Source organism: Schistocerca serialis, chromosome 8, assembly GCF_023864345.2.
Source record: "Schistocerca serialis cubense isolate TAMUIC-IGC-003099 chromosome 8, iqSchSeri2.2, whole genome shotgun sequence".
Taxonomy (NCBI): domain Eukaryota; kingdom Metazoa; phylum Arthropoda; class Insecta; order Orthoptera; family Acrididae; genus Schistocerca; species Schistocerca serialis.
This window is the reverse complement of record NC_064645.1, coordinates 275,839,269-275,853,609: the sequence shown is the minus strand read 5'-3', so window position 1 is coordinate 275,853,609 and position 14,341 is coordinate 275,839,269. Positions and strand designations below refer to the sequence as shown.

The window sequence follows — 14,341 nt, the reverse complement described above, 5'->3', positions numbered from 1 at the left end:
CCAAGGAATGCTGTCCAACTGAAGAACAACAGCAGAAGGACTCTGTGGGAAAAACTATTGTTTGGGCCATCTGAGGTGCATGGCAGTGGTATAAACTATTGGCTGTGTCAGTCAACAAAGAATTCCACAGCATGAAGTGAGCATCAGAGTCTGACATGATGGGTGGGAAAGGCTGTACATTGCGTAGATTTGTTTTCTGAGGGACCCCACTGGAGTGGAAGGGAAGCTGATACCCTGGTGCCAGCAGCTCCAGTACAGGTGAGGAAGGATGACATTAGGCACCACCGTTGGCCACCTGGATGTGGGTACATGATGTGGGTACATGAACTGCGGACACAAAAATAGGAACATTGGAAAAGATCAAGGCTCAAAATGTCAGCTGAAGTAAATTGTGTCAGTGTATTCTGCATACCAATGATAACTACTGTGAAGGGGCACTGCATGGTTATTATAGTTTTTGAGAGTACCAGAACAGAGCAGTTGCAGAGAACCAAGTGAAGCATCAATATCTGCATTAATACTAAATGTAGAAGACCCAGTATTTGAAATTTAACAATATGTCCATCACTGCCCAAATCCACGAAAATCACATCACCAAAATGTTCAAGAACTGAGACCTCATTATTCTGGATAGAACTGAAAGGAGAACAAATAGTTCTATTGTTATCCTCATTAGGTGTGAAAGAAGTTGTTGTAGAAGGAACATTGTGAGCAGTATCACAAGTAGAACTGCATAATTGAATTTAATGTATCTTATTTTCAAAGTCATCGGTATAAGAATCAGTTTCTCAAGCCTGATTGGGTGAATCACATAGAATCATTGGATCACTTGTAATGCTGGTAGCCAACACCTGGGTTCCCGGGTTCGATTCCCGGTGGGGTCGGGGATTTTCTCTGCCTCGTGATGACTGGGTGTTGTGTGATGTCCTTAGGTTAGTTAGGTTTAAGTAGTTCTAAGTTCTAGGGGACTGATGACCATAGATGTTAAGTCCCATAGTGCTCAGAGCTATTTTGAATGCTGGTAGGATTGGTGTGACACAGTTTTTGTAAACATCTTGAACTTAGTGAGCATGTCTTTTAGGCATCTGAAAGGACAAGATGGTGTGTCAAGGTGGATGAAGCACTGGTCACAGGCTTTGATGGGCAATGACAGATTATTGTAAGCAACAAGTGCTGTGGCACAGCCCAAGGTTATGGTTGTTAGTGACCAGTGGTTCTGAGGCATATCACGATGTCTAGATGGCAGACGATCGTCTGGAGGGGGGGGGGGGGGGGGGGGGCAGATCCTGAGGTGCGCCCCAAGGTCTGCATGTCTGGCACTGATGACCCAACCATTGACTTGTCAGGAATGGTAGGATGCTGGAAACACATTGAAATAGTTGCATTGAAATACCTTTGCAGAGCTTTGAGCCTATTGAAAAGCACACACCACTGGTAAACATTCGTTTAATGTGGGGTTGTTCAAGTGAAGGAGGTCATCCAGGAACCCTGAGTCCTGAGCATGACCAAGCAACATGTCTCTGACTGCAGAATCTGTGTAAGACAGCGCACAGTTTGGATTTTCACGTATAACATGGGTTATACTGTGCAAGGAGGTGACATTCATTCAGTAGGTGATTGTCCAGCTTGCTCATAAGTATGAAAAAACGTGTGGCAAGTTGCCACAGCAGGAAGGTTATCCTGAAAATATACGTGCATAGTTTAATGTTTCACTTGGATGGTTACCCATAAAAAGGTGCTTTGCAAGTTCAAATGCAGTACACAAGTGGTGGACACGAAAAATGCACACTTCTTTAGCCTATACATTGATAAGTTGGAATCTCAGTTAACGACTGCACCATTTTAATGTCTGAGATAAGTACACAAATAAATAAACCAAGTGCAATAACTGCATTTATGAGAACACTCAAATGAAATTTAGAACTCTGGCATAATTGAATACAAATAATACTTTCTGGAACAGGTAACTTCCAATAAATAAGTCCACAATCTAACATGCAGTACAAGTCTGTATCAACAAGTTATATTCCAAGATGACTTCCTGTAGGTCCATTGTAGTGGCAGCAACACCACTCACTGATGACTGCCGTAGATGGTAGCTAGTTGGCCTCTTAGCATGGTCTCCAACTGAGGACTGGTCATGCTGTGGACTCAGTGTGAATTGACTGTAGATGTCCGACGAGGCTGGTTACATTATGGTATGGATGACTACACTCAGTCCTCGTGATTGGCTGCCACTGGCTGAGATAATGAGCTGCATGCTTGTTGGTTCTCCATGTAAAGTGACGTCATCTGCCGGGTCACTGGCTTCTGTAGAAAACGTGGTAAAGTGGTTCCATTGGCTGTGGTACCCACTTGAGGTGGCTGTTACTGACAGCCTTGTTGAATGCCCACACCTGCTGATTAAGCAACTGGTGATACTGCACCATAAAAAGGGATTTCGTCAGGCAGGCACCGCAGTACATGGCAGAACAAGTAGAGCAGTGGGTGATAGAGGACAGTTTGGCTGTACAATGGTCTTATCTCTGTTTCTGTTTTGCAATAATTATTGCAGTGGACCCCTTAATGATCTTCAGAGCTTAGCTAAGTTAGGGAGAAACAGTGGTGCAGCCTGGTCTTTTCTCTTTTAACTTTTCACTTCTATTCTAGACCTGAGGCAAAAAGTATTAATGCCATTCATAAGTGGAATAATTGGTTACAATGATAACCAAAGAGTGTCATACATTTATAGTAATCCAGTGTTGGTAATATGAGCTGTGATGGTTAGTTGGAAAATTATTGAAATTCTAAAGACTTGTGTAAGAAGCTGAAATAATTTCAACTTTATTATTATTAATTACATGTTGGTTATTTTTTAATTATGCTTATGTGCTGCTTCATCCTTTGAAAACAGGCTTGCTAATAGTGAATCGACATTGTAAACATTTGTAAATTGTATTCAACTGTTCTCACATCATTTACAGAAAAAAATAATTTTTATTACTAAATACAGGAATATAACAGGAGCCTGGATACAGGCGATGAAACTCTGACTCGACCCTGTTCAGCTTTTGCAAAGATCTTTGAACCAAAGACAGAGCAGGACAAGGTGAAACCACCTCCCAGTAATCTAGTGAAGGGAAAAAGTATGCCTAGTCTCAGGTAAGCTTCTATAGCTTCATAAATTATGTAATCAATGACTTGTTCATAGCAAGCAATTATATAATATTTCAAAAGTTTCTCTTCCAAGGCATAAAACTATATGCCTGTCACATATTTAATTGGGCTGGAGTATGTGCATAGTACAAATTGTGTGCCATTGTAAGTTAAGGAGTCAGTGATTGTGTCCTTATTTTTGACCTCCACTGACTAATTAAAATACATTAATGATTAAGTTTTTAGCAGAACTGATTAGTGGTTTAAAATATTGTTTATTTCCTGGGATTTGTATTCATTTCAAAACAGTATTGCATCGGTGCTTTTAAGATTAATTGATTACTACTTGTATCTCATTTTAGAATTTAAAAAGTTTTATTATGTGATTAAATCTCAGTATTTAGACAATTTATAGGAGCAGCATTTAGTATTTTTTCACAATGTTTTCATAAACTTCTTTAAGATCAAAGTTTTATATGTTTCACACATATTGGACATAGCAACAGTGATGTGTAAATGTCTTGATCACGTCATCCACTTTATATTTCAGCACAAGCCAGCTGCTTAGCATGTCATTGCATGAAAAACTGAAGCTATGGTTGTTTCTAATTGCTGTAATATTGCTATTTAAATGTCTTCATTTTTGTTGAAAATTTGATTTCTGTGACCCATCTTCAGAAGAATGGAATATTTTTATTGCCTCCCTTATATTATTCAGTTTCAGTTTTTGTTAAGGAATGGTCCTGTAACAATTTGTAGTTAATGTTTTACATTAAAAGATAGATGAATGTGGCATTCGGCAATTAACAATGCCTCTTTATGTGAATAGATTAAATTTAAATTGTTTCAGTAATGGCTGTTTGAACATTCATTCTGACACTTCTCACCAAGACAGTACACAGGTGGATTTTCATTGGATTACAGTAGTTTTGTTTATTGAAGAAGCTGATATCTACTGTGGCAGAAATTGAAACTAATTTGAAGTTGTTTGAGAAAGATTAACAACAGGTGTAGGCTGAAGATCATTGTTGGATCATTGTACTAATAGCCGGAACCTTGTACATAACTATCTGAGAAAAAATTTGCTTAACTATACCCCACTATTATGTGCACTCTCAAGCACAATTGTAAGAGAATATTTTAACAACCCCAAAATACACTGCTGCGACTGATAGTCTCATAAATACTGAAGAACACAAATCATTCTAAAATGTTTCATGTGATTACTACGTAGAATTGGAACTTGATAAACATACCGATGATGTTAGATTTGATTGTGATAAACAGATCTGCCATCTTTGAAGAGGCAGCCATACAAACTATTGTGATCCACAATAATATGTAGCTAGTAGAATAGTTGAAGATGGTTAGGAACAAGATGCCAAGGCACATCATGGTCTACAAACACTCTTATGAGACTTCTTAAGTGGCTTACCTGTTGTAGAAAGGATACAAGACATATGTGTGATATCCACCAGAACAACAATCATCAAAGTTTTCAATCACTACCATATCAAAAGACTGTCACAGGACAAAAAAAATTGTAATAAAACCTTTCAATCACTATGTTATCAAAAGACTGTCACAGGGCTTTAAAAAAAATAAAGAATAAAAATTAAATTGTTCCACATCAGAGTTGTCTGTGCTAACAAAAATCCAGTCATTCATTTTTGATATAAGGACCAAAGTCAGACAGTAGCAAAATAAAAGTCAAAATACTGAATGTTGCTTTAAAATGTTCCTTTGCTAAGGAAAATCATTGCTGGATGGTGTCATTTTATTGTACAGAAGTGACAGACCAGTAAATATTTGTATTGAAAAACACCAGAATTGTGAAAACCCAACATCAGCTCTGTGGAAGCCATGGCAGGATCTGTATCTAATTCATATCTGAATTAGCAGCCCTACTCCATAATTTACTGCAGATATTTTGACCAAAGAAGTGCTCCCAGTGACTGAAAGAGAGAGAGTGAAGACTAGAATTTAATATCAAGTCACTGTTGACATCATTAGAGATGGACCATAAGTTTGAAACAAAAAGGATCAGGAAGAGAATCATCTTTGTCCTTTTTAAAGAAGCCATAACTCTATTTGCCTTAATCGGTTTAGAGAAACCAAGAAAAAACTGAAATTTGGATGATTAAATGAGGATTTGATCTCCATTGTGTTAATTACTAAGCCACATTTTGTGGAATTATTGAAATAGTACAAATCACACTTGTATAAAGGAAACAGAGCCATCAACAATGCTATATTATTTTTATTTTGCTTTATTTACGAGTATACCTCATGAGAGAGAGCACAATCCACAGTCTCACACCATGTGGGGAGACTGCACTCACCTCTGGCTAAATATGAAATAATCAACAAGAATCAGTTTGGCTTCCAGAAAGATAATCAACAAGAATCACTTTGGCTTCCAGAAAGATGCCATAGATGCAGAAATAGATCTCATTGAAAATGTCAAACTTGGACTCTAAAAATAAATGTGTAGGAGTATTTATGGATCTAACAAAGGCATTCAGCTGTGTAGGCCACAAAATTTTAGTAGAAATATTAGGAGTATATGGCATAAGAGGAAATGCAGGAGACTAGATTCTCTCACACCTGACAAATAGGAGCCAATATACTGAAATTACAAAAACTACTGGTGAAAAAATAAGATCTGAAGCAAGAATTTTACACTTCTCTGTGCTGCAAGGCTCCATTCTTGGCCCAATACTCTTCATTCTATACACAAATCACGTCCCAAATATTATTAGGTATGGTAGTATAGTTACCAATGCAGATGACACAACTCTTCTGTTCACAGATAAAGACATAGAAAAGCTAGAAATAAAAGCCAATGCAGAAGTAAATAATGAATCTCCTGAGTGTTTTGAAGAAAATAAAAGTTTGTACTGCACACATTGGCTCCCAAGCAAAAACAACAATGCGGATAATTCTTTTCTGGAAAAAAAATATTGTGCTTGACAAGATCTAGTGCTATTATCATGAAACTACCATAAAGACAAGGTGCAGAAATACACGTGATGGCTCAACACTTTTATGATATAACTGACATTCAAGCCAGGGGAAGGCTAAATATAACATCATCTTAAAGAAGGAGTTTTCTGACAGTTTCACATGGTTGTATGAATGTTTTGAGTGTGGCATTCAAGTGTGGGAGACTGTGTAGAACACCTGAAGCATTAAGAGCACCATCTTAACTTTTTGCTAGTTTTTGTTAATTCAGTAGTTACTTATCTGTTCCATGACTTACATCAGGTTTAGCCATTGTGTGCAAAACTTCACATGTGTACATTGTACTGCGCTCATGCCGTCTGAGATTGAACCTGACCTGGCACGTCTTGGTCCTTCTTGGAACTACTTGGTACAGCACGACATTTCATGTAGCAATGTGATGTGACACTGTTTCTTCCAGAATTTGGTGTGGCATTTTGCAGTTGGCATGACTTTCTTCAGTTCCGCAGAATCATGGCGTCAGTGCTGTTTATCCTTCACTATTTATTCATGGTGTAAAGGAAGTTCATAGGGCCAGTTGATGTTTGCATGAAAGGAGGCAGGAACAAAAATTAGAACATTCAGAACAAATTTTAGATCTTTCACTTAAAGTGGACTTGACTGCACACTACAAGCATTAACATGTTGCAATGTGAGAGACAACTTATTTCTGATACTGTGGGGATGCATGTAAAAAGCAAATTGGATTGGGGAAGGGGCAATTTCTAACATAAAAACCATCTGTTTCCTTGCACCCACTGGTGTTGCATAAAATATAAAATTCAGAAGAATTCTTTGTGGTAGTGAAAGAATTACAGGAATAGTTTTATATATGTTTTGAGTACACTGTCAGGCTTACATCTGTTTCCAAGTTGTTTTTGAGATCATCTGCCATTTAAATTGAAAATGCCCCTGTGCATGTGCAGATGGAACCGATTGATGTACAATGCATGTCCCATTTAAAAGACAGATTCTTTTAAAATAAAACTGTCCAGGAGTTCTAAGTAGTTTTCTTTGGGAAGAGTATCCACATCTCTATATTGAGGTCGCAAATGTGGTGCAACGTTTTGATCAACATCAGTGCATGAAAGACTTCTTTCCAGTATGGAACTAATTGAGTCGCAATTGTGAAGCAGCTGGAGTGACAAATATCACATGTCAAGTTCTCATAAACTACACATGAAACAGAAAAGAAAGATAGTTATGTGGTTATATTGAATTAAAGATAACGTTAATCCATTGAAATATAAAAGTACAGATGTTTACCAGGTGTCACTAAGGCAGGAACGATGTCAGTGTTCCCTAATATTTGTAACACTGCAGTATGTAGTGTGATGCTCTTACACACCAGTTCACCAGTTGCCACTAAAACCCGTTATAAATAGTCAAACTTGAGTCCGCAACATTTTGCAAGTTCAGTGATGAATGAATAATTTACTTTTCAAGCTGTTGTTTCACCTGCCATCTCAAAACTACAGTCTGAGAGATGCTGGATTTTTTTAGGCCAGTATAGTCAAATATCAAGCACACCTCTTTCTTGCACACAACAGCATTGTATTCATGTCAAGTTATGGTATGAAATTTTGTCAGTAGCTTCTTTATTCGAAGAAAAATCCTATTTTAAGTTCAGTTTCTTCATCTCAGTATACTGAATTTTTTCCCTTGGGATACATTATTTGGCTATTCTCCAAAATCTCAACTGCGTACTATATATCATAACTTAATATGTTTCCTTTTTTAACAAAATCTTGAAGCAGCCAATTCTTTCTTTTTTTTTTTTTTTTTTTTTTTTTTTTTCCCAAATGCTTATTTTCTTTTAATTGAATACCTTCTCTGAAGTACCATCATTTTGTTGCTTAGCCAACCTGTAAAGTAACAGCTTGCAGGTCAATGTATGTGTCTGAGTTCTATACAATCAGTGTGTCCACAATTTATATAAACATTAATATGTAGGCCATCTGGCTCATTTCCTGCACTTGAAGGTGAGTGAAGATTCTTTTTGCAGAAGAATTAAAAATTTTACCCTCCGAGCTCTTTAATAAAGATGTTTTTGCCTTTGCTTTGTTAATGCAATATACACATCCCCTTTCAGGGTAGCAGTGTTCATGAAGACTTTCAGTTACTGAGTGATGATATCTTTCCTGTCCTGCTTTGCGAGTAAATTATTCTTGAATTTTTTTAATGTTTGTCATGTAGTTACTTCTGTTAATTCATGCTGATATTTTTGTGATTTTGGATTTAGTGTTATTGAAGAAATCGCATTTCTAAAATTCTCAGCATGCTTTTGTTAAAATTAACTTGTAACAATTTAATGTTACCAACAATGTACAATTTTCTTGAAAGTGGCATCCGAAAGATTTCCCTACAAGTCAAAAGACCCTACTTGAACACTTACTATCCACTCAAAGCTGACACACATCCCAATTACAGCATTTTTAATTACAAATAAACATTCACCTGTGATACAAAATCATAAATGAGAACTTCATAAATCCTTTGACTTTTGACAGCACAGACTGGTAGTCAGGTAAATTTACTGATTTAAGCCATCTACTTATCAATCTTAATGTGACAAAATTTTTTGTACTAACAAATATTAAAAGAAAATGCACTAAGAGTTTTGTTTTGACATCTCAGAGTTAAAAATCCACCACTGTTGCCCAGATTTTGTTGCAATTTCTTTTTAATCAAGTGATTTTACAGCAAGTGTAACACAACTATTTGTGCCTTGTAAATGATGATTATGTGAAATCATTCCCTTCTGTTCTAAATTGAGGTATAATGTGCTACAGAACTGTTGAATAAGTTCAACGATTTGAATTGTTCATGGTCGTAACGTCTGATGGTGTTGTGTAAATTGCACAATATTTCCATGAGGCAGCTGCTCGTCATCTTCAGCGGCTACTGACATGCTGCTATTGTGGCTTGCAAATTTCTGGCCTGGCTTGCAAGAAAGACACAACCACAAGGGGCAGGCCTATAATGTCATTGTCAACACCCAAAGTCCCTTGCCAGAGAAATGATCTACCGTCTCCGCAGATGGGGTGCATGAAAATATGGACACAAGCTTCTGGCCCCAGTGTACACACGCATGGGCATACAGCTTAACTTTCCCATGCTGTGCCTGCAGAGGCCACAGCACCTGTAGATGATGAACAGATGCCTCGTGGGAACGTTTTGCAGTCTACTCAACACCTGCTGATGTTTTCCTGTGAACTATTTAAGAAATTATTACATAAGGAAAGCCTCAAACAGCACAAGTTCAACTACACAGAAGAAATTTTCTATCCACTCTGGATTGTTTGCTGATTTAAAACTCCCTGGCAGATTAAAAGCTAATGTTGGATCAAGACTTGAAAGGCAATGGTCACAGGGCCAACTCCTAGTCTAGCACGCAGTTTTTATCGGCCAGGAAGTTTCAAGTTCATTTATGTGCTACAGGGTGTTACACAACCAAATTTCAACTACAAAGTTGCAAGGAAAGATAACTTGTATGCAGAAACTTTTGGATTCATACTGATGAATGAAGATTAAGTACTCACAATATGAAATACTCGTAATTTTAACTGAAAACATTGTGATTAAAGGGAAAACTACTTAATATATAGTGCTGAATCTGAAAAAATTAATGACATATTTTTTGGATGTAAATCATCTACCCAAGAAGACCATCTTAGCAGAGAAAATCAAGTAGTCACGCTAATACATCAGATTGCAGCGATGACAGTGCAAAGGAAAATTAAATCACTATATCACACATTCAGAGCATCCCATAGCTTTGAAGTTAACAATTTTTTTTCAGATGTGTGCTGACTGTGAACCTCTCACTCACAATCCTGTCAAACACAATAGACCAAGTATCATTCTTTTTTTAATGAAAACAAATACTGCCTTTCTCATTGATATAGTTGCTCTATTTAACAAAAACATGCAAAACATATATTATAGTAAAATGAGATAATGTACACTCTTGGGATTCCAAATAAAGGATAAGTAGAAGCTGTCTTAACATTGGAAATCTCTCAGTTGATATATCTACCATGAGAGTTCTCTTAAATAAAATGCTCATCAGAAGCCAATTACCCTGAGCATCTTTAGAACTGGCTGCAATTTTCAGCATTACATTTCCATACTGTTGTTGCTTTCTATACTGTAAGCTAGAAGTAGGCCTAATCTTTAGTAAAAGAGCTGCCATATATTACGTCTATGTCAGTAACATCTTTGTATGTGTGTGTCATAAAGTTTTTGCGCATTTTTACAAAAACGTTTTTTTTCATTTTGTGCCTGTTTCGATTAATGAAATTATATATGTTTACTTTCTTGGCTGTAGTGGTCCAAAAAATAACAAATATAACTACTGTAAAGATGTGAAATACATTTAAATAATAATTCTTATTACAAATGCCTTTTCTAAATGATGATATACAGGACATTGGAAAATTATTGTTATCTTGTCTTTCCAATTCAGTATCGTATATTTTCCTATTTGAAATTTGAATGGAGGAAGACGTTGACAGTCCAGGAGTAGATGGTGAAGAGAGCCAATTCCCAGTCTTTTGCTAGTAAACAGCTGTGATGTGACCACCAAAAATTATAAACCATTGCTGTGCCGGAATTGTGCCACTGAATCTTGAAATTTCTGTGCCATGCTCTTCAAGTACAAATGTATGAATATTATTTATAGTCAGGTTCAGAAAGAAATAAGAAACAAATTCTACTCTCACATTCTGCTCTCACTTGTAGCAGTGTCTATACTGCTACAGTTTTGTGCTAAGCAAGATATTCTGTCACTTTCAGCACAGAACTGGAAATGCAAATTTATTTATGGCATTTGTTGTAATATTGTGTAGTAGGTTTAATGCTCTTGTGTTATGACATTTTTGAACAGCAACAATCTCCTCGTAAGGATTTATCATGGCCTCTCTGCATACCAACTTTCTGGAACTTAACTAAACCTGATGGTATATTGCATCCAGAGGGCACTAGATGACAGTGCTTAGGTTGAGGACATTTGCTTTGACTTACAGGAGGCATTCAATACTGTTTCACACTGTCATCTACCATACAAACTAAGAGCTTGTGGAATATGCAACCAGGTTTTCAATTTTATTCATGACATCCTTTTTTAATATGATGAGATGAGAAGTGGACACTTTGGTTGTATCACAGATCTGTCACACTATTGTCTGTCCTTCTCATCTTGCCCGTTAAGTCTCCCATGACCCAGCATTCTAGGTGATTCTTCCCTGACTCTCCTGATTTTCCTAAACTTGCCAGTCCTTTTTCTTCTTCCTTCCCCTTCATTGCTTCTGCCCAAACAGGATCCACTGGCTCCAAAAGCTTGCACATTTCCATAACTTCTATATGCATTTTTTCCTGCCGCAGCGTGGTGAATAGATTACAGTTTCAAATATATACAATGAGGTTGATAATAATGGAATGTCCATAAGGGTGTTCATGAATAACACTGCTGTACATAGAAAAGTCACAACACAGGATAATTATGGCAATGTACTGTAAGACATGTAAAGGATCGACACTTGTTGTAGGTACTTGAAGTTGGCAATCTTCATAAATAAGTGTTACTTATTGCATCTGAATGAACAGAAAGGTTCTACAGTCTTCAGTTACTTCATTAGTAATCAATCACTAAAAACAGTAATAACCACAAGCTTCTTTGAGTGTCTGTCTGGAATGATTAAATGTGGAACGCTCACAGAAAATTATTAGCCTGAGATTCATTGGAAAGGAACTGTAATTCACCAAAAAAAGAATAATATGTCAGATATAAGCTTTGTTTTAATGATTTTTCGGGATTTCTTGTCAGTCTGCTATCCTTTTCAGTAAAATTAGACAGGGAAGATCCAAAGAAGAACACGATATTTTACCATAAATTTGTTAACTAAAAATAAATGCACCACAGAGATGCTCATCCTAGTTAAGTGGCAGACATTATAAGACAGGCATTATGCATCAATAAATGGTTCACTATTGAAACTGAGATTTCACATTTCAGGAATTGTCAAGCAACATATTACATCCTTTCAGATCTCACAAAATGATCATGATAGCATGGAGAGCTGCATCAAACCAGTCTCAGGACTGAAGACCACAACAACAACAACGATCTTGTACTTGTCTGATTTTGTTATCATGATCATTTTGCGAGATCTGAAAGGATGTAATATGTTGGTTGACAATTCCTGAAATGTGAAATCTCAGTTTCAATAGTGAACCATTCATTGATGCATAATGCCTGTCTTATAATGTCTGCCACTTAACTAGGATGAGCATCTCTGTGGTGCATATATTTTTAGTAAACAAATTTATGGTAAAATATGCTGTGTACGAGATCAAACAAAGTAAATGGAAAAGGAGAGGGGACAGTGATGGTGGTCCAGGACATACTCTCCACCATATGCTGTAAACTAGGTTTGGCCACTACAGGTGTAGCTTTAGTTTAGCTGGTGTGGGCATGAAAGGGGGGGGGGGGGGGGGGGGGGGAAGAACCTTTATGAAAGAATACACATTTCTGATGCAGAGATTGAGTCAAGAGGGTACAATCAAAATACTCTTGGGATTTTATCAATTTTTTATAGTTTCACTTTTATGCCGACAAAAATTAATTGTTGCTGTTATAATTTGAGAGATACACAATATCAATGAAGTTTTAATTTTGTAAGTGATAGTTTTGTATTACAAATGAGTGGCTGCATTGATGGTGAAAATGGTTTTTTTAAGTATTGAAATAAAAGTACAGCAAAACTTTTATTCTAATTTCTGTGCAAACATTCATACTTTGTCTCAAAAAGTTGTATGCCAGTGAGTGCTATCCGAGTGATGAAATGTGTTTTTAGTTATGACCATTCATTGTGCAGCAAATAGCCTTTTCGTGCTTCAGTAAGCAAATAGTACGCAGCATACAGCAACCACATTGCTTAGTTTAAAATGATTTTCATGTTATGCTCTCTTAAGAAATTAATGGTATTTTGCATGTTATTTACTCTCTTTGTAGTATTAGACTTCATCTTAAGTTCAAGACAAAATATTCTGTGTTACACACTCATAAACAAGTCATTGTAAATGTGTATTGTTGGTCTTCTAAAGTTTGTACTGGGCAAGATGTATGTACCAAACTGGTAATTAATTTCTTGTGGTAAATTGATATAAAAGTCAAAATTTGTTTGTGCACTTAAATTAATTGTATGTACTTTATTAGATATTTAGATGTGATTTCCTTGAATTACCATCATCGCTTTTGTTGGCGTGCTTATTGGGTACAGTTCACATAGTACATTTTATGGGAAGCTCACATTTTCCATTAATTTCATTGTTGTTTATGAATATCTGAGACTTAACCCTTACCATTAAAACAATCCTATTATTGCTTTTAAAGTCAGTTACTTTATTAATTATAAGTTGTATGACCTGAGTTTCTCCCAGCAAATACAATGTTCAAGTAACTTAACAGCAATCCAGCTGGGTGACATTGTCAACAACTGCCGATATTTCGACAGGTGCACACACTGTCATTCTCAAGCACATACTGCAGCACAAAGCACTGTTCCAGGGTTATACCCAGGGTTGCCACAATTTCTGGAAATCAGGGAATATCAGAGAATTTCAAACATATCTGTGAAATTTGAAGAAAAAAAAAAAAAAAAAAAAACACTGGAAAAATCTCATTTTTGTCTCAGTAGCATGAAATTTTTTGTTTACTGAGATGTCATGCTTCGTCACTTGCTGGATGCAGCTGAGTACATGCACCGCGTCCCAGCTCCCTCATTCTTACAGCTTCTCTGCTTCCCACGTCTCCCCTCAGCTTGCAGTCAGTACTGCCACCTCTGCTTGCTGCTAGCCTTGTGAATAGGGATGTGGAAATGGATTAATAATTGCATGGATAATTGGAAAGAATAGTTGAGAAAATTTTGATGGTAATTTTTGAATCTGTGCCCGATCTTGGGTGAACTTTAACTGACAACAATACTGACACCAATATCAACAGACCTTGAATATCATTATATTGAAGGTCAATAAACATTTTGCATTACGTACTGCTGCTTCCAGTAGTGTACGCTACCATCATAATCACTGCAACCGCTGAAATCGGCGATCTGTCTGTAAGTTTGTAAACACATGAAGCACGATATTTTTAGTATAAGTAATCCTAGTTCAATAGGTGCCTATCAAGTCTGAGTCATTA

The 14,341-nt window shown here is 36.7% G+C and overlaps 1 protein-coding gene across 1 annotated transcript in view; it reads left to right on the top strand.

The window, feature by feature from the left end:
* Positions 1-14,341, top strand: part of LOC126416075 (protein unc-80 homolog) — a 1,008,688-nt gene that overhangs the window by 373,620 nt on the left and 620,727 nt on the right. The window contains exon 16 of the mRNA XM_050083557.1: positions 2,993-3,141. Within this exon, the coding sequence (XP_049939514.1) occupies positions 2,993-3,141 (149 nt within the window). The remainder of the gene's footprint in view (positions 1-2,992; positions 3,142-14,341) is intronic.